The sequence below is a fragment of the Raphanus sativus genome, chromosome 4 (assembly GCF_000801105.2).
Source record: "Raphanus sativus cultivar WK10039 chromosome 4, ASM80110v3, whole genome shotgun sequence".
Classification (NCBI taxonomy): Eukaryota; Viridiplantae; Streptophyta; class Magnoliopsida; order Brassicales; family Brassicaceae; genus Raphanus; species Raphanus sativus.
This window is the reverse complement of record NC_079514.1, coordinates 46,149,367-46,170,823: the sequence shown is the minus strand read 5'-3', so window position 1 is coordinate 46,170,823 and position 21,457 is coordinate 46,149,367. Positions and strand designations below refer to the sequence as shown.

General features: G+C 30.2%; 1 protein-coding gene, 1 long non-coding RNA gene, 1 other non-coding gene and 1 pseudogene across 3 annotated transcripts; all 4 read left to right on the top strand.

Moving 5' to 3' along the window:
* Positions 1-84: 84 nt before the first annotated feature.
* On the top strand, positions 85-1,133 carry LOC108851168 (uncharacterized). Its single transcript, XR_008944682.1, has 3 exons — positions 85-306; positions 394-681; positions 753-1,133. It is a non-coding gene; the product is annotated as an uncharacterized LOC108851168 (long non-coding RNA).
* A 2,806-nt stretch (positions 1,134-3,939) lies between these two features.
* Positions 3,940-4,012, top strand: TRNAF-GAA (transfer RNA phenylalanine (anticodon GAA)). Its single transcript has one exon. It is a non-coding gene; the product is annotated as a tRNA-Phe (tRNA).
* Positions 4,013-7,668: 3,656 nt separating this feature from the next.
* LOC130511517 (defensin-like protein 182) lies at positions 7,669-8,217 on the top strand (annotated as a pseudogene).
* Positions 8,218-11,428: 3,211 nt separating this feature from the next.
* On the top strand, positions 11,429-14,301 carry LOC108849686 (delta(14)-sterol reductase). The gene is made up of 13 exons (XM_018623274.2): positions 11,429-11,609; positions 11,701-11,818; positions 11,893-11,963; positions 12,044-12,100; positions 12,190-12,281; positions 12,596-12,643; positions 12,744-12,864; positions 12,953-12,999; positions 13,101-13,182; positions 13,319-13,395; positions 13,472-13,591; positions 13,703-13,777; positions 13,993-14,301. The coding sequence occupies exons 1-13, from the start codon at positions 11,562-11,564 to the stop codon at positions 14,144-14,146; spliced, it is 1,110 nt and encodes a 369-aa protein (XP_018478776.2). The 5' UTR covers positions 11,429-11,561; the 3' UTR covers positions 14,147-14,301.
* Positions 14,302-21,457: the final 7,156 nt, after the last annotated feature.

Here is a 21,457-nt window from a genome sequence, read left to right as displayed (position 1 = left end):
AGATGATTAAGGTACAAAACAAAAACAATATAAATCTGTATGCCATTTTAACTAATCATATTACTTTGATGTGGCAGTTTCTGGAATGAAAATGAGGATTTGGTGAGTGTAGGGGAGATAAGAGTGATCAGGATGGGGCACTTAGACATGAAGCCGTTTGTGCTAGCAGTGAAGAAGAAACTTAGATGAGGTTCAAGAGCAAAAGCAGGGGTAAAAGCTATGGAGTTGTGTTCATTTTGGGAAGGACAAGTTGGAGATGTGCATTGGTATCCATTTAAAGTGGATGAATCTGATGGAATCGCAAAGGTATGGACTTACAACATATAGACTTTTTGAACATTTCCTTCTATTACAAAGTATATCTCAAGATCTCTTACGTGAAAATATATGCAGAATGTGGTTGCTAAAAACGATGAGAAGCTGGTTAAGCTGAAGGAGAACTTTGCGATGAAGTGGTGAGAGCAAAAATGGAGATAGTGGATTACAACCCGAGCGGTGGCTACGTGGGTTCAGAGCTGTGGAACTTTGAGAAGAACCGAAAGGCTTGGATGGAGGAAGCAGCGGAGGTGATGTTGAAGATAAGGAAGAAGGTCGTGGCTATGAAGAACAAGCAAAAGAGGCTTCCAGTTCCTAATACTTGGAACAATGACGCTAATGCTGTTTTCTACATTTGAAAATAAGGTATTACCTTATTATTAAAAACTATCTGGATTTTGTTGTTTCAGTCTCTCAGATTTAGTCTCTTTTCCAAGGTGGGTGTAATCAAATGGTCTGAGGATCAACAGTAAGATCAAGACTTTTTTTACTCTGCTGATCAAGTGCCTGAAGCAATATCTAAGAGAGTTTATTCATTTTTTATGTGTACTCCTTATTGATGTACGAACTCTTATTACCTTTTTATTTATTTCTCAACGCTATTGGATAGGTTAGTTCGTGGTGATTTACTTCTTTGACATTTGTTGCAGGTCGTGCATGGTTATTCTTTGACAATTTTTGAGGGGGTTGTTTCATAGTACATATTTTAAATTAGGGTAAGTATATATTTGATTTTATGAAAAGCACGAGTCTAAAGGGCATTTTTTTGGTGGATAACATAAATGAAATATTTCTATTATGTCAATGCCAATTGAATCAATGTTATTAACTGTGAATTAGAACTTTTTGGTATTTTCCGGTTTTCCGGATGACATAATTGGTCAAGTATTTACTTCATTGATTCCAACGGTCGCAGCTGCAGAATCCGCTTTGTTGTTAGCCCATTTTGTTATAGATTTCTAAGTCATTGCTGTAGAATTTATTAATAGCATTCAAGGTTAATCTAAAGTTTATATTAAAAAATTGTTCTAACATTATATATGTGAAGATAATATAGAAATGTGTTCTTATTATTAGAAACATAACAAGAAAAGAGATAATAACTAAAATAGTATAGTGTCATAAAATATATTTGATAACAAATACATTAAAATAGAAAATAAATTAATATCAAAAGTTAAGTAAAATGAATATAATATTTATTATCACTTAAAATTTTCTGAAAGACAAAAATCATTATTATACACATCACTTGCTAATGTAAACCTAAAACACAAACTATAAAATCATACAAAAATCTAAAACTATATCACATATAAATTATATCCCGCCCGTAGGACGGGTCTACCCTAGTGACTTTATATAGTACCCTTTCGATTTCAGAATGATCCATGATTTATAAAAATAATGTTTATAAAAGATCCATATTTTACATGTTCAATAAATACAGAAAATATTACATTTATTTATCAAAAATTTAGGGATTTTTTAATGTGTGAAAATTATTAAAACATACATTATATTATTTCGAAGCGAAGGGAGTAAAATACATGTAAACTCTTTAATACTCAAATCATTATTTATGCATGTTGATTTTTGTCCTTTCCTTTGTCTCTCATTATTTATGTCATGTTGATTTTTGTCCTTTCCTTTGTCTCTTTTGTTTGTTGGCAAAAACTACATATTTATGCAATATTATGATAGAAAAGGTAAACGTCATAAATTAGGTCCCCACCGTTTCAACAACTGACTAGATTAATTCTTGATATGCTTGAAAATGTTATTGGTTGCAGTGGTGATAATTTGAGAAAGGAAATTAGGAAGCTCACCTTAAGGATTTATAAGTCCCCTAATAAACTTGAGAAGCACCACAAAAGAAAAAAAGAAAATAAAATGTAGTGATAACCAGAATGAAAAAACGGGACTTAAATGGTAGATGAAACGAGAAAGAATCTCATGTCTACTTTCTAGATGAAGACCTGATCTCAGGTTAGTTTTTCTTATTTTATATATGTTTTAAAATTGTATAGAGATATTATTTTGTTAACTTTGAGTGAGTAACATACACATTTTTTTTCTGATATAATGTTGCCTCATCTTGAAAAGTAGGATGTCAGTTATTCTAGAAAAATATGGTCAATTTTTTTTAACAAGAGCCTGAGATTCATATCTTATACTAATATTTTGTTGGCTTTGGAAAAAGAGAAAACAATATTTTACCTTTATATATTGGGTCTATACTGAAGTTTTGCAAAATATAACAGTAATTTTTATTTTTTAAGTTTAATTTGTCACTAATAACCCTGAAATAAAATTTCTTTTTGTTGTAATTTTTACCTATTATACTTAAAAATATATGTGTACATATAACAATGTCCGTTCATAGCACGCAAAAGAATACTAGTACTAATATGAAGTGCAAGTGCTCATAAATCTGATATTATTTTATTTCCATCGAAAATATACTCTTTATGTTTTAAAATAATACATTGTTTTAGATTTTTCACACTTTTTAATAAAACATATCAAAACTTAGTTTTAAATTTATAGTTTTTGTAACTTTATTTTCTATATTTTTAAATCAATAGGATTTTAGAAAATGCAATTAATGTTTTTGAGCAGATGTTCTCCAAAAAATTTGATGTCATACAATCCATGGTGAAAAGACTTCCAGGAATAGCTCTCATGATCCAGAAGAACGATCCCGATTCCTACGGCAATACTCTTTTCGCAGTTGAGATTGCAAAGACAGATAGAAGAAGTAAGACAAGTGCTCTTCGCTGAAATGGATTTAGTAATTTATTAGTATACTAATTGTTTTAAGTAGTCTATAATTATCAAATCCGTCGTAGTCTAGCTGATTAGGATACTCGGCTTTCAACCGAGAGACCCGTACTCGAGTCCCGGAGATTTTTTCTCACAAGCTATCTGTTTTGAAAATATAAAAAATGTATTTAAAAAAAAAATTCTCTGGAATATGCATCTTTTTGAAACAGACGGAATAGTATCTTATGAAATATTGTTAGCAGATGCTATGTAGAAGTGTTATATGTACTCATTAAAAACAATACATACTAGGACAACTTTTATATATAAAAAGAATTCAGATATTTTGTTTACCAACAGTAAATAACTATATAGTTTGAAAACAATACATACTAGGACAACTTTTAAGTTGATGTCCTAAAAATTATAAGGTTGTTAGGCATCTGTATTTAGAAATATCCAGAAGAAAATAAAAGGATTTAGAAACAGAGATGTGGACATAGAAAAACAAAGATCTTGAAAAGGAAATATGCCAAAGGAATATGCGTTAACTCGAATTGGTTGGTAGCTGCGATTGATTTTCCACTTGTTAAGGTTATGTTTTTGTTACATTACATGTACAATTGCTGACACACACCTTTTGCTCTCCCAATTCTAAACATTAGACATTACCTTTGTCATACAATTTTTACTATAAATAAATAAACCTATATATATATATATATTTGTGGAAATGGGATGTCATAATGAGTTATGGTAGTTTACACACAATTGCTATACACTTAAGGCTTCAATTTTGTAGTATAAGTGTCATATAGTATTTGTTTATTAAATTTCCTTGTACATATTAAATAACTTGCGGGGATAGCTCAGTTGGGAGAGCGTCAGACTGAAGATCTGAAGGTCGCGTGTTCGATCTACGCTCACCGCAATCTCTAATTTTTTATCCATTTCTCTTAACTGTTACTGCGTCGTTTGTATTAAAAAGAAACTTGAAACTAGGCTTTATCAAGGAAGTGTGTCTGAAAAAGCTCTTTCTCAAACCCATAACGTATCTTATTTATACTCTGAATATCCAGATTATGGTCCGTGTTTCTTCTTTACATGTCAAAAGTAAAAAGAAAAATAAAAAAAAACAAGCTTTGGAGTTAGAACTTATGCGCACTTATATGAAGAATTTAAGTGACTCTTCCCCCTTTAACTTCTCGGACAAACCTGCCAACTTCTTTGTTCATTCAGATGTAAAATATAATATCGCATGTACTGGTCGTGAATCGTGATTCAAACAGATAACAACTAGGTCTGTGGAATTGGATTTCGGTTTGGGTCTATTCAAGTTTCAGCTTTCAGATATATAAATTCAGCCTCATTCAAATATTATAAAAGTTTGGATTGGATTCAATTCAGATTTAGTGGAGTTCGGTTCAGGTTTAATTACATGTCTAAAATTTGGTTGAAATCGAAATATTTTGGTTTCATATATTTATGGGATTGTCGGTTCTAAAAATATTAACTTATACTCGATAAAACTCAATATATTTTCAATTTTTTGTATAAATTTGTGTATTTGTCTTTCTAAACCATATTGCTGTCTTTCAAAATAATTTCTGAAGATTTGGTAGCTTTCTACGAACGAGAATCATACATAATACTAATGAAATACACAAATTAAAGTTAACACTACCAACTCTATAAATGTAAGAAACACTTGTTAAACTTTAAAATAACAACAATGTTTAAATTTTAACAGTAAACTTATTCGTAAGTGAACTTCAAATACTTTAAATGTAATTGTTAAAACATAGAAACATTATTATCAATCTACTAATAATAGGAATCTTGATTAATTCTAAAAGGTGTGAATTCCATTTAAATTGAAGATTATGTGTTTATTTTTATGAAAGGTCATATACTTTCACAAAAATATTTACAGTTATTTATATAAAGTTAATATTAATGTGAAAAGTTGCATCTTTTTAAAAAATTACATAAAAATTTGTATTCATATATAATTATTACTTAGTGGTATTTTGTTCGATGATAGTACTCATGACACATTCTAGAAACTTAAAAATTGGCGAACAATATATACATTTGTTAAAACATGCAATTTCCAAAAGGGTGTATATTTCGAAAATACAAAAGAAACCAAAAAGACACTTTTTCAGATTAGTAAGTTGATGATCTCATATTTTTATCGACCGAACAAATTCATTGAGTTAGATTGCATAGTCAAAACGAACTTAACCATATGGTTTTAGTAAAACAATTCAATGTATCAATCAACTAAAAAGGTGTATCATTCTAAAATCAAAAGAGGTTTTTTAAAAAGATGCATCGTTCATACATTAAAGAAGAGGGTGAAAGAATAAATCGTTAAACAATTAAAAGAAATGTAAAATGGAGTATTATTCGAAAATTAAAAAAAGCGTGTGAAACAGTGCATCATTTAAAAATTAAAAGAGGTCAGTAAAAGAGTGCATCATAAAAAGACACGTCTTTACTAAACCATTTTGACGATTTCAGATCTAATAAATAGATAAAAATCTTGTTTGTTAAATTACAAACTTGTGATAATTTGAACCGTTAGATTCAATATTTTTATTAAAATGTTTAACGAAATAGTTCAGTGAAATGTTTATATGATTAATTTTCTGAAAAGATGCAATTTTTCAATAAATGAACATGTATTGTACTTAAGTGAATGAATTTCTTAAATGTTTTTATTATGAAAGGGTTCAATGGTTAAGTTTTTGAAAAAATATACCTCACATTTTTTTCTTTGTAAAACTTTGATGTCATACTTAGGATTCTAAAAAAAAATCCTAGCCATCAGATTAGAAATAAAGAATAAACTTTACCGTTGGAATTAATTGTTTTAATCCTAATTGCTAGTATTATTATAGTACCTTTAGACGACTTCTGTCCAAACCAAAACGTTTTTTTATGTTTTACGCTAATACAAAACTTCTTCATGTGTAGACTCCTGAACGTTAACGATGGTTAGGTAAAACTGGCTATACATATATAAACTTGTGTAATAAAATAAACTTGTAAGACTTACTCTACTTCTTTAAAATCATCAAAGCGCAGTGATAAATCTCATTGTAAAGAGCTCAACTATTCAATAATGACGCTGTGACTTCGACGTAAGGAGAAGAAGAAAAACTATTTATGTGCGCATATTCATAATTACACTTTGTACAACCATTATACAATCTATAATTAAGCACTAAGTTGAAAGGTTATGTGTTTATTTTTATGAAATGTTAAGTACTTTCACAAAAATATTTACAGTTATTTATATAAAGTTAATATTAATGTGAAAAGTTGCATCTTTTAAAAAATTACATAAAAGTTGTATTTTTTAGTTTTTAATATGAAAAGTTGTATCTATTGGTTGTGAGTTCTTGGTCTGAAAAGTTGCATCGATTGGTTATGTCTTTTCAAATCTACTTATATTGTTTCTTTTTGTCATACAAATTGTTTCTTGTGCAATTCACTTTTTGTCTTTCATTTAAATTGTTTCTGATTATGATATATGACGTGGTTTTCTCTCCAAGAGATCGGTTACTCGGTTAGTTGACAGATAGTTTTAGTTGAACAATAAATGATATATATATATATATATATGTCTTTTTCATTTAAAATATTTTTCTTGATATTATTTGATTATTTTCCCATTTTACTTATATTAGACATTTTAAGTCTATGGAAAGTCAAAGAATATATCTTTTCTATTTTGTAACACATACACTTCTTTGAAAAAAATAATAAGATGCTTTACGTAAAATATAAATTATACAAAATAGTAAATATTTTTTAATAAATTGAGTTAACAAAAATAATTTAAAACATGCACATAAACTTCAATGTGTGTCTTTACCAACAGGTTATAACTTTTAAGTTATGCAGTATTTTTTCATGTAACAATTGAATAGTTTATGAGTATTTATTTTTATTATTCTCAATTTTATCTCTATTTAAAGTATTTTTATTTTATTTTACACGAAAAGATGTATTTTTTTTGTTTCAAAGATTCTTTTCTTGTAAAGAAATGTATCCCTTAAAAGTATTAAAAATGTTGCAAAGTCGTATTCTTCCAAATTTGTAACACATGCATTTTTTAAAAACAATTATAATTTTCTTTTTGTAAAATGTTATTTTATAAAATATATCATATTTATATTTATAAAATGAGTTCATGTGCGATATTGCATGGGTTTTTTTATCTAGTATGTAATAATAATAATAAATAATAATAATAAGAGTGATTTTAAGAACTTTTTTGCTCCAGAATCATCTATTTCTCTCTCACTTATGGCATAAAATCTCATTTGACGATCGAGAATAACATTTATACGGAAGTACCTGTATTGACCATACAATTTTAGCAATAAATCGGTGTATTCGTCGGTCAACAAAAGACCATCATAAAAAACAATATTTTATGACGGACGGAAAGCAAATGTCCTTACTTGAGAAAAAACTCTTAAGTTGGAGTCTACATATTGCTTTTAAATAGATAACAGATGTCCCGATAATATACAAACATACTGCAGAGAAAGATAAGATTAGAAGAAAACTAGTAAACGTGAAAATATGGAGAGAATAACTCCACTTTTTTACTCGTTAGCCTACTTATCATGTTTGCCTCAGGTATTATTATATCTCTCAATTGTTATGTTTATTTTATTTATTTGCCGCAATTTTCATACAGTTTCAAAAGTTTTTTAGTATAATTTTGTGATCACATTTTTCTCACATTTATTTTATGATAAGTTTAATGATGTATACAATGTTACAGTTGTGAATCAGACTAGAGCAAATATATGCATTGATGGACTAGGCACTTGCAAAAGCTGCGACCAGAGATGCAAGTCCAAACATGGGCCATCAAGCCAAGGTGACTGTGATGACCGCTCCATTGGGGGGCCTCTGTGCAGGTGCCACTACCAATGTGAATCACCCTCGGTGACTCCACGCAATACTTGCAATGGTGGGGCCGGTTTATGTAGTGTAAAGTGCCCCCAAAAATGTTGCGATATTAACTGTGCATTTAAGTATGCAGGTGGAAGTGGGATGTGTTACACCCTCGGTAATTCTAATGTTTGCCAATGCAAGTATCCTTGTTAAAGCTGGCTGGCAAAATTGTAAACAGATTTTTTCTTTGTAGTACGATGATAAAATAATAACAATCTAAACTCTAGTTTCCATTATTAGTAGTTTTGATAAAGAAAAAACATTAATACCAGCCAAATAAAAATATATATTAGACTAAGTATTTGAGTTAATTTCATGTAAAATGTTGTATCTGTGTGTCTTAAATCTCTGTGCACCAGTAAAAGTCCAGCATTCATTGGTACGGTATGTTTTTTCGGTTTAGAAAATTTACCTTTTCTAGATAAGTACGTATTTCTATAGAGAAAAAAATGAGTTTTGAGGCTGCTATAAATACTGGTTTAAAGGTTTGTAAGATTATTCATTCACACAATAATAAGAAACTCTAAATGGATATTTGTCTCAATACGTTTTGCTCTTTAATTTCTTCAAAGTTAATTCACGTTCGTTCACAACATAAAAAATAAGTATTTTTGGTATTCAATAACAACTTATTATGTTTTGGATACAATTGAAATCATATTTGGTATAAGTCTTTTTTAAAAAGATTTTGAATTATCAGTTTTTTCAGATATTTATTTGAGTTCATGTAAAACTCATAATCCGAAATTCCATAAACAAGATCTATTTAGTATTTATGTCGAATTTGGATTGGTTTGGTTTCATTTTTATCGAGTCGGATTCGGCGAAATTTTTTGATTATGATTAAGATCGATGGTTTAAGTATGCAAGCAAGCAAGTTACAAAAAAAAAAAAAAAGTATGCAAGCAAGCCAAACCACAGTACCACACCACACAACCACCAGAGTTCCTCTAGATTTACTGTTACTTGAACAGAGAATTAAAAAAGGGAATGACCTTCAAAGAATATATCTTTTCTATTTTGTAACACATACACTTCTTTGAACAAAATAATAAGATGCTTTACGTAAAATATAAATTATACAAAATAGTATATATTTTTTTAATAAATTGAGTTAACGAAAATGATTTAAAACAGGCACATAAACTTCAATGTGTGTCTTTACCAACAGGTTATAACTTTTAAGTTATGCAGTATTTTTTCATGTAACAATTGAATAGTTTATGAGTATTTATTTTTATTATTCTCAAATTTATCTCTATTTAATGTACTTTTATTTTATTTTACACGAAAAGATGTATTTTTTTGTTTCAAAGATTCTTTTCTTGTAAAGAAATGTATCCTTTAAAAATATTAAAAATGTTGCAAAGTCGTATTCTTCCAAATTTGTAACACATGCATTTTTTAAAAACAATTATAATTTTCTTTTTGTAAAATGTTATTTTATAAAATATATCATATTTATATTTATAAAATGAGTTCATGTGCGATATTGCATGGGTTTTTTTATCTAGTATGTAATAATAATAATAAATAATAATAATAAGAGTGATTTTAAGAACTTTTTGCTCCAGAATCATCTATTTCTCTCTCACTTATGGCATAAAATCTCATTTGACGATCGAGAATAACATTTATACGGAAGTACCTGTATTGACCATACAATTTTAGCAATAAATCGGTGTATTCGTCGGTCAACAAAAGACCATCATAAAAAACAATATTTTATGACGGACGGAAAGCAAATGTCCTTACTTGAGAAAATACTCTTAAGTTGGAGTCTACATATTGCTTTTAAATAGATAACAGATGTCCCGATAATATACAAACATACTGCAGAGAAAGATAAGATTAGAAGAAAACTAGTAACCGTGAAAATATGGAGAGAATAACTCCACTTGTATTACTCGTTAGCCTACTTATCATGTTTGCCTCAGGTATTATTATATCTCTCAATTGTTATGTTTATTTTATTTATTTGCCGCAATTTTCATACAGTTTCAAAAGTTTTTTAGTATAATTTTGTGATCACATTTTTCTCACATTTATTTTATGATAAGTTTAATGATGTATACAATGTTACAGTTGTGAATCAGACTAGAGCAAATATATGCATTGATGGACTAGGCACTTGCAAAAGCTGCGACCAGAGATGCAAGTCCAAACATGGGCCATCAAGCCAAGGTGACTGTGATGACCGCTCCATTGGGGGGCCTCTGTGCAGGTGCCACTACCAATGTGAATCACCCTCGGTGACTCCACGCAATACTTGCAATGGTGGGGCCGGTTTATGTAGTGTAAAGTGCCCCCAAAAATGTTGCGATATTAACTGTGCATTTAAGTATGCAGGTGGAAGTGGGATGTGTTACACCCTCGGTAATTCTAGTGTTTGCCAATGCAAGTATCCTTGTTAAAGCTGGCTGGCAAAATTGTAAACAGACTTTTTCTTTGTAGTACGATGATAAAATAATAACAATCTAAACTCTAGTTTCCATTATTAGTAGTTTTGATAAAGAAAAAACATTAATACCAGCTAAATAAAAATATATATTAGACTAAGTATTTGAGTTAATTTTCATGTAAAATATTGTATCTGTGTGTCTTAAATCTCTGTGCACCAGTAAAAGTCCAGCATTCATTGGTACGGTATGTTTTTCGGTTTAGAAAATTTACCTTTTCTAGATAAGTACGTATTTCTATAGAGAAAAAATCGGGTTTTGAGGCTGCTATAAATACGGGTTTAAGGGTTTGTAAGATTATTCATTCACACAATAATAAGAAACTCTAAATGAATATTTGTCTCAATACGTTTTGCTCTTTAATTTTGCTCTTTAATTTCTTCAAAGTTAATTCACGTTCGTTCACAACATAAAAAATAAGTATTTTTGGTATTCAATAACAACTTATTATGTTTTGGATACAATTGAAATCATATTTGGTATAAGTTTTTTTTTAAAGATTTTGAATTATCAGTTTTTTCAGATATTTATTTGAGTTCATGTAAAACTCATAATCCGAAATTCCATAAACAAGATCTATTTAGTATTTATGTCGAATTTGGATTGGTTTGGTTTCATTTTTATCGATTCGGATTCGGCGAAATTTTTAAATTATGATTTAAGATCGATGGTTTAAGTATGCAAGCAAGCCAAACCACAGTACCACACCACACAACCACCAGAGTTCCTCTAGATTTACTGTTGTTACTTGAACAGAGAATTAAAAAAGGGAATGACCTTGATCAGGGATTACAAAACCATTTATTTAGTTTATGCTTTTTTCGTATGAAATTAAGAGTGTAAGGGTTGTTTTGAAAATTTACTTTGATTAAACAAGTGAACTCAACAGAGTTGAGTCCACGGGAGCTTCCCACTAAAAAAAACTAAAACTGTTTCTTCTTCTGCCATCTGAATTAAACAAAGTCAAGAGGAGAGGAGAGGAGGCGATACACTCGAGTTTTTGAATTGAATGCTTCCTTTTCTACACTTCTGCTAGTTATGGATCTCCGTCTTCTTCTATCATCTCTCATTCCCTCATTGCAATCCGTAAGCTCTCTCTCTCTCTCTCTCTCTCTCTCTCTCTCTCTCTCTCTTTCTACCTTTTCGATTCAACGCCCCTGATCAATTCGTAATTTAGGTTTACGTGCTGGTGTTTTACTTCGTCTACTTGGCCGTCGCCGGAGAAATCCTCCCTGGAAAAGTTATCCGCGGCGTCGTTTTGTCAGATGGCTCTCACCTTCGTTACCGATGCAATGGTTGGTTACTTGGATCTGATTCTATTATTCTCTGAGCTCTCGAGAGTTTGATTTGTCTCCAAAATGATGTTCAGGTCTACTGGCACTAACAATGCTGGTCACTATTTTGGGAGTTTCTGCAAAACTCGGCGTTTTGTCACCTCTTGTAAGTGTTGTTGGTACTATGAATCTTTGATTGATGATATATGCTTTTACCTCATAGCATGAAGATGTTATTTGATTTAGGTGGTTGCTGATAGAGGACTTGAGTTGCTCTCTGCTACTTTTATCTTCTGTGTTTTGGTAAGATTTATTAATATCTGTATTGTGGATCTTGTTCTTAAACCATAGTATCAGATTTAAGCTCCATTGTTTCTGTTATTAATTCTCAGGTGACATTGGTATTGTACATCACCGGGCGCAATTCTTCGGATAAGAGTTCTTCCCTAAAGCCTCATATCTCAGGAAATCTTGTAGAAGACTGGTACTTGGCATAATAGATTTGTACATATACTCTTTTTCTTATCCCACAAACTGTTGTCGTGCAAGAGCAAAAAAGTAATAGTCTGGTACACTGTGGAGTAGGAAACAATGATTGTATAGAAGCATGAATATTGTCTAGTCGTTTCTCCTAGGGAAGACTGAAGATTGCTCTTTAATCTTATCAATTAGCAGTGGCTTAGTTTTTGCACTTAAGTCAATTTGAAACAAAAGTTCCTGTTTTATGTCTTTTACTTGCTTCTTCCAAACAGCTGCTTTGACTTTTTTTTTTCTCTTATTGTTTGTATCATGTGATAGGTGGTTTGGAATACAGCTGAATCCTCAGTTTATGAGCATCGATCTCAAGTACTCCTGTCATTTCCCCTTTTTTTCTTCTATTTGTATGTCCGGATAGGATCACTGCTCTCAGTTGCACATGTTTATTATGATGATATTACTTGTGTAGGTTTTTCTTTGTCAGAGCCGGGATGATGGGATGGCTGCTTATCAATCTCTCTATTCTGGCAAAAAGTTTTCAGGACGGTTCCTTGAGTCAGTCCATGATTCTTTACCAGATTTTCTGTGCGGTACATTTTCTTTTACTTACAACTCCTGCTTCTTGACGTTATCTGATCATCCGTGTTTAGTTAGTGTTAATTAACTTTGTAATTGCAGTTATATATATTGGACTACTTCGTTCATGAAGAATATATGACCTCCACGTAAGTTCATGGCGTCTTGAGCTAACATATATTGAGTTATTATCTCATTTAGTTGGGTCTCTCTAAGTACGGACTGTCGTTCTTTCTTTTTTTTTGCACAGGTGGGACATAATTGCAGAGAGGTTGGGGTTCATGCTGGTGTTTGGAGATCTCCTGTGGATTCCTTTCACTTTTAGCATCCAGGCATGTAACTGCGTGGACACGACTTACATTAGTTTTATAATCTTATCAACAGTGTCTCGTTGGCATGTAAACAGTTCTCAGAAACAGTATGAATGCTTGATCACTCTTTGACTGGATTGTCTTTTACTTGGTACAGGGCTGGTGGCTTTTGCACAACAAAGTAGAACTAACAGCTCCTGCTATTGTAGCCAATTGCTTTGTGTTCTTGATAGGGTAAGTTCTGTGTCACTGTTTTATATTACATTCTTAGAAACTAAACTAAGAAACTCACATATTCTTTTCCTGGCAGGTACATGGTTTTTAGAGGGGCTAACAAACAAAAACATATCTTTAAGAAGAACCCTAAAACACCTATATGGGGTAAGCCTCCAGTGGTGGTTGGTGGAAAGTTGCTTGCTTCAGGCTATTGGTATAGTCATTGTCTCATTCTTTAGTTTCTTTTCTTGGTTTCGCCGTCTCTGTCTTTGATTGTCCGAATGATGAACAATTCTACGATAACTTGCTATCTAAAACATGGCAGGGGAATCGCAAGGCACTGTAATTACCTTGGCGACTTGATGCTTGCTCTGTCTTTCAGTTTGCCCTGTGGAATAAGGTAACTTTTCTGCTTGAGTGCAACCTTACAAAGTCTAAGATATGTCGACTTGATGTTCCTTGCTTTGTCCAACGTTTAGATGTTGATCTGTAACCTGAGAATTTGATTGGGAACACCATTTGAACTTTCCAAAGCTATGCAAGTTCTTTTCTGATCACTTTAAACAAAACTAATCTGGGATGTTTCAATGATGTTGTTCTTGTGCATTGTCACAGTTCTCCGGTTCCATATTTCTACCCGATATACCTCCTGATACTGTTGATATGGAGAGAGCGAAGAGACGAGGAACGATGTGCAGAGAAGTACAAGGAGATTTGGGCTGAGTATCTTAGACTGGTCCCCTATAGAATCCTTCCTTATGTTTATTAATAACAGTGCATTGTCATGGATCCTTTGAGATTCATTTATCCTCTTGTGTCTTTCTTTCGTTTTCTTGTTTCTAATGTGACATTAGAATATTCCATTGTAGCTTTTACACATCGCAAATCCTTTTTTCCTGTATTAAACTATTCTTTTCATGTTTTCTTTTATTTACAACCATAAATCAATTATTTACTTGCAAGGCTCGAGATTCTCGTGCGCCACGCCAAACTCTACGTATGGCAAGAGCCACGATTAGCAAGAATACGCATATGACTAGTGAAAAGACGTAAATGATTTTGAAGACGACGACAAACATGGAATGGTGTTGTGAATGATGCCAGGACGGGCCTTGTTCAGTCAATTCGCAGTTTTATCTCTGAAAAATTCAGTCAATTCGCAGTTTCATCACCGAAAAATTAGGGAGATATTTACATCAGATATACTGCTTTGCATCCAGATACACAACTAATCCATCAATATGGTATGGCTACCTGATCAAATAAAAGCGAATCTAGAGCAAAAACTCCATCTGGAACTTTTTTATCATTAGGCCAAAACTATTTGGTTAAAACATAGTTACATTTAGTGCCGGCCCAGGGGTAAAACGGGTAAAGCACCAGCTGTATGCGCCAAAAAATATATAGGCTTTAAGGGGGTAGTAATTTCCATAAAACCTGTTGTGGCTTGTGACTTTTAGTAACTTCATTTGCTCCTCTTGCCCAGGGTTCAAAGCCCGCATGTTACATTTTATAAAAGTATTTTTTTGTGTATATGGTTTTGCTTTAGGCGCCTAGACATGACGGACCGGACCTGGCTACACTTTTAGCATACTTTCTTCCTGTCACATAGTCCTTTGTTTCATTTTAAAACTGAAGTTTTAGTAATTTTGTGTTTCAATTTAAATGATGTTTTCAAAATTTTATACAAAAAGTAAATGTAACATAAAGTTTAAGACTATTTATATTATGCAATATATTCTTTTATTGGTTGAAACTATTTGTTCATACACATAGGTTCGAAAATGTGTGTGTGGAAGTTAAAGCTCTTTTTAGCAAAAAAAAAAGTTAAAGCTCTTGAATTGGTGGAAGCTGTAGATAGACAAGGTGTTTGGCCTTTTTTACGGGTGTACAGATGTGAACTTAGTGGTGCTCTGGAAAAATTGCAGGAGTGTGAGTTAAAATTGATGGCAAGAGGAGTCAATAGAATTGCTTTCATGATTGCGAGAGCGTCGCAATGAATATGAGAGTGCAATCCTATGTCGTTTATGGTGAGCCAGAACGGTTGAGAGGTCTTGTAATAAAAAAAGGATAGGGAAAATATAAACATAGCAACGATGGGGAAGGAAATATTATTACTGTAAAATATTTTTTAAATAAATAATAATATTTTACCCATTTTTAATCGTGACAATTTTCTTTTGCTTTTAGAAACAATTTTTTTTCCAAAAAACACAAGTTAAAGCTCAAAGTATGTCTCATGCCTAAAGTACATCATATTGTACAGAAATCTTCACAAAGTACTCCATTGTGTAATGCACTCAAAATTAAAGTTTGAAATGAAAGTGAAAGAGATGTAAAAATAATGCAGTCAAGTTATTCTGCAGTCTTTTGTGCATTTATTTTTTTATTCAACAAATTAATTGCAGAATAAAAGAAAATTATTTTAAAAAACCTGCATGCAAATTGAAATTGCAGTTCATATGTCATGTGTATGAATAGATATGCAGTTCATATGGATATGCAGATTCTATTAGAATAAATACAGTTCATCATAAATGCATATTATATTGTATTTTGTGCGATTCAACTATTTATTTGCAGAACAAAAAACATATAATGCAGATCAAAGAAAACAAATAATTTATCAAATCATCATTGCTGATTAAACTAGCATTGAGCATTTCAGGTTCATGGTTCAGATTATGTCATGTTATTTGGATTGGAATGTTTAGTATCTGTTTAGGAACCAACTATTTTCAGAATGGATCGGTTCAACTAGCTAATGTCGGGTTCTTGTCATTTTTTATAAAATCTAAAACATAACTGAATTAAAAATTGTTTTGGTTTACTTCAAGTTTAAAGAAAAAAACGGAAAACCTGTGAAAATCCTATTTATAACCCTAAAATGAAAATACTCAAATACTTTAGATGTTTTGAATAATTTATTATAAATTATATATTATTGTTATTTCAAAATTAAAACAATTTGAGTTTTATTATATTTGGATATTCAGGTATCCATTGGATTTTGGTTCGGTATTTATTTTTCAAATTTAAAGAAATAGTATTGTTCATGTTATTTTGTAAATTTTGGTCTAGTTTTAATATCTTTTTTTCCGGTTATGTTCCAGTTTAATTTTTGGGTATCAAATAATATGCACAAGACAAGACTGGGTGTTAAAAGGTTTAAAATATTTTATGATAGTATTTAAAAATACAAGTTCTCGTTAAATAGAAAATAAAAATGGATGAATTCGTTACAATATATTTGTTGAAAAATAAAAAACTTTTGTTGAATATCATCTAACATTTACTTCAACTTTTAAATCTATTAAAATTTTCATAATTTATTGAAATATAACAATTCAAAAACTACTCTGTTTTTGAAATATTTATTTAGACATATTTTTAATAGTAATTGTTATATGTAAAATAAATAAATATTATAACATTCACGAAAAATCTATATAGAATATACTATAAAAATAAATAATATATATTTTAAATTATTCTATAAGCAGAATTTTCTAAAATAAATTATTATCTAAGATTAAAAAATAAAATAAACTATTTAAATATAATTTTGAAAGAGCTTATATTTAGTTTGAAAATGAATCAATGAGTTCAAATTGAATTATTAATAAAGAATTAATGCAAAAAATCAAAAACATATGATTGGTCTCGTGCAAGTCACCCATCACATTTTTCTTGGAATGGTAAAAGCAGTTTAAGTGGTCCCGATCAATCAGATCATACATATCAAGTGGGACAAATGCATATCAAGCCCTGTTCGGAATCGCGCTACGCGCTATCCGTGCGGCTACCTTACGCCTAGCGAGTTGCTAAAAACTCGGGATAAACTCGGGGTATACGCGGGGCCTAGTTTTAATAAGATTTTAATTTTAAATATATAAAAATTCAATAAATACCAAGTTAGATCAGATAACACAACTGTTGTTTGTTCAACCACATCTAATACAAAAACAAAACCTACATCACAATTTTTCTGTTGCCTCCAAAAACCTCTTTGCCACATAACCTACATCTCGTGGATCACATAGCAAACCATACTCCCAGCCCACATCATTTGAGTTTCGTTTCAGTGGTGGAAGTGTATCTGTTGCTGGATTGTCCATTCTTTCCTAAGCTAAAACAACAATAAAATTTCAACATCATTACGAGACAAAATATATAAAACGTGAATTGATTATTAACATGGCTCACGAATACACTTCCAAAATTTTGATTGCTAACATCCAAACATCACTACAGGACAAGTTCCATTTTCCTTATTAAAAATTATTTACTAAACTATAAAGACAAACACTAAAAACTAACAAAAAAAAAAGAAAGATGTTTTTTGAACCTTCTTACAGACACTCTAGGGCAGGTGATGTGAAACCAGACAATACAGTAAGAAGCTTGGTGTGTGATACACGACGAAGCTCTAAATCAAGATTTTATTTTTAATCAAAAAAAAAAAGAAAACTAACAAAAAGATACAAAACTGAAAAAGCTTCTATAACTAAAATCATCAACAAAGCTTCCACTAAACAACAACAAAGCTCCGCTCACAACATTTATCAGCTCTTGATTCACGATCTATATAAACACCAACCTAAGCAAATTTCACTAACAACCAAGCTTTGGTAAAAGATTATTACCGAGAATGATTTCAGTAAGGGTGGAAATGTTGACCAGACATGTATGAGCTCTTGATTCACTCTGTCTCACTTTCGATTGACAACAAAAATCACAGATAAGAATTAGGATTTCAAGTGTGAAAATTTCAGAGAAAAATCCAAATCGATTCTCGGGATAAAGAGATAAGGTTTTTAATTTTTTTTTTAATCTGAATGGGCCAAAATAATTTGGGCCAGACGACGTTTAAATTTTTAATTAATCAACTGTATCATCCATTAGGCGGCCGCGTTATCAAATTTAGTGCGCTATTCGGACTAAAATCGGAGCACCGTATAATATCACCGAATTGGACTTATTCGCCACGGCAACCTCACGTTTCACGTATACGCGGGCGATTACGCGGCTAGGCGCCCGCGTTTTAGAACAGGGATATCAAGTGGAAAAAGTGCAACTGAAGTAGATCATGCGGGAAGATGCAGATCAAATAGATCAAATAGATCTAGGGCTATTCAATATGGTAAAACCAAACCGTACCGAACCGAACCGAAATAAACAATATGGTTTGGTTTTGGTACATAACATATAAACCGAATGTATATGATTTTATTAAAACAGCAGGATTTTGATATGATTTGGTTTATAACCGGATAAACCAAACAAAACCGATCAAAAGTAGAAACATGTAAATATGTATCTATTTTATAACAACATATGAAAATCTGTTTGTTATGTAAGTTATTTTTTTTGTTATAACTATTATCATATTTTTATAATAATAAAGAAGCCCTTATTTATAAAATACTTGAACTATAATTAAATAACAATATATCGTTACTGATGCTTCTTATTTTCTTAGTCTTTTTTTTATAATCATTTTGCTTTATTTCAGCATTGACGAAGCTGAAGCGAAGGTTATAAATTTGATGGACAACGATTAGTGAAAATTCTTCATAATTTTTTTTCCTATCTATAAAAGAATAAAGTTTTGTGTTTAATAGAAGAATCATGACTTTGATGAACATTAAATACAGAAGTGGGAAAACTTTTATTTCATGCTTGTTTTATTTCAAAATTTCAAGCTTTGATTTTAATTCTCGATTTGATTATTTTATTTGATGGTTACCCTTTTGTTCATATATTTGAATATATCATATTTACTAATAAATGATTACTTTGATAACATGACTCTAAAATTCATATAATATGACTTGAAAATAAATAATTATGTTTTTGGTATAAAACCAAATAAACCGAAAACCGACTGTATATAAACCGAATCAAACTGAAGTAAATATGGATTTAGAATAGTAGTTATATTTTACTAACCGAAATACAGAAAAGCCATAAAAACCAAATCGATATCCGGATTTACTACCCCTAAATAGATCAAATAGTTATTATAGGTATATATCTTAAAAAGTCTAAATAAAGAAGATTATATATTTAAATAATAAAAATTTCTATGAACTATATCAAAACATATCATATATAAATATAATACATAAATTACAGTTTCAACGAAATCAAAATTTAAAAACGTTTGAATTTAACGGAATACATGTTCCGACAATTTTAACGAAATATATTTTATTGCAATTTTACCAAAATATATGTTACTGCTCTAAAACCATATTACTACAATTTTAAAATCAAAATACGAAAGAGATTATAATTTAATAAAATACACATCTCTTTCATTAGTATATATATAAATATAAATAATTTAAATAAATGTAAAAATTGCATGACAAAAATAAATAGTACATAACAGAAAATAAATAGTACAGAAAAGACTTCTCCATGCAGATTAAATATATTTTATTATTTTTAGTTAGACTTGCATTTTATAAGTTGAATGAATAGCTTTTGCAGTTTCCTCTGCATGTTGATTTTATCTGCTTTTCTCCTGCAATAGTTATGGATTGCATTCCAAGTCAATAATTTACTTTCTAAAAAGAATCTACATGCAGATTTAACGGGTTTTTTGTTCTGCATTTTAAAAAGTGAAAAGAAACAAATGCAGAACTATAAGCAAAATTAATATTCTGCATTAAATCTGAGTTTTAATCTGCATCTCACTGAAAGAGTATGAATATAATGTAGAATAAACACAGAAGAAATATACTGTAGTTTTATCTACATTTTTGTCCATCATCACTATTATATGTTAAACAAAAAACAACAATTATTTCTGTTTAATTCGGCTATGTTTCGGGTTTTAAAAAGAAACTGACATGAACCCGACATTAGTTATTCAATCTAATACATTCTAAAAATATTGGTTTTAAATGGATTCCAACATTCCAACCCTAACCGTAAATCTAAAATGTTCAATCCTAATTCAATCAACAATGATGATTTAATAAAATAGTTGATGTGCATTTATTATGCATATTTACTTGATCTACATTTATGCATTATCTATTGATCTGCATATTTTGAACCGCATCGTCCATTCGAAACAATGTGTCTGAATATAAAGCAGGAGAGAGACATGAGAAATGCAGAAGAAACAATGATGCAGAATAAACTATGTTTTGTATGCATTCACAAATTAAAAAAAAAGGTGGATCAAACTGTAGGCAGATGAACTGTTTTTTTTTGCAGAAAAAGGACAAAAGTATGTCGTTTTCATGACTTTCTCTTTGTAACTTCAAAAAAAAACTTGAATGGCTTAAAATACACAAAAGAAAACTGATGAATAACATATGCTATTATATTGCCTCTCTATTCATACACTTAAAAACAAAAGAAAGGTGAAAGATGATTTGATTGTAGAAGAATATCATGTGTTGGAGAACTGCATTTGTCCCACCCTTCCATTTAAACATTTATGCATTGAATGTGGGACAGAACAAACAGAGAACAAAATCACATGCAGAGAACTCTGCATGTAATGGTCATTCACACTTCAAAACACATAAAAAAATAAAAAAAAATATAAAAGTGTTTGCATGCTGAAGAAACTATGTTATAATGAGATGAGAAAAAAAAGTTAGTCGACATAATTGAATGCATGTTTAGCTTTTTTCACTTCGCCTATAAATACAAATAAATCTTCATTCCTTCTTTCAAAAATAAAAATCCAGTCTAATTCTAAGTTTTTTATTCTTTTTCGTTTTTTTATTTTTACATTTTATATAAAATTGCAAGATGCATTTTTATATCTTACTTTAACAGATATTTCATATTTTTCATGTTTTATTATACTTTTATATCCACTAAATAATTAAAACAATCAGGTATTTTTTATTCTATTTCTTCTATAAATTATGAAACTTTTGATTTTTTTTTTGAAAAGTATAACTAAAAATTTATATTCGATATACTAAATAAAAACAAATAATATATATATATATATGACATGATCGACCGATTATAAATTTTGAATATATATTACCTTTTTGGTTAAACGAATATATATCACTATATAATTTTCTATATCAACTTTTTA

Coding starts and splice junctions, on each gene's coding strand:
- LOC108849686 (XM_018623274.2), top strand. CDS start 11,562: ATGGATCTCCGTCTTCTTCTATCATCTCTCATTCCCTCATTGCAATCC. Junction 12,644..12,743: donor TTTATGAGCATCGATCTCAA/GTACTCCTGTCA, acceptor TTACTTGTGTAG/GTTTTTCTTTGTCAGAGCCG. Junction 12,865..12,952: donor TTTACCAGATTTTCTGTGCG/GTACATTTTCTT, acceptor TTGTAATTGCAG/TTATATATATTGGACTACTT.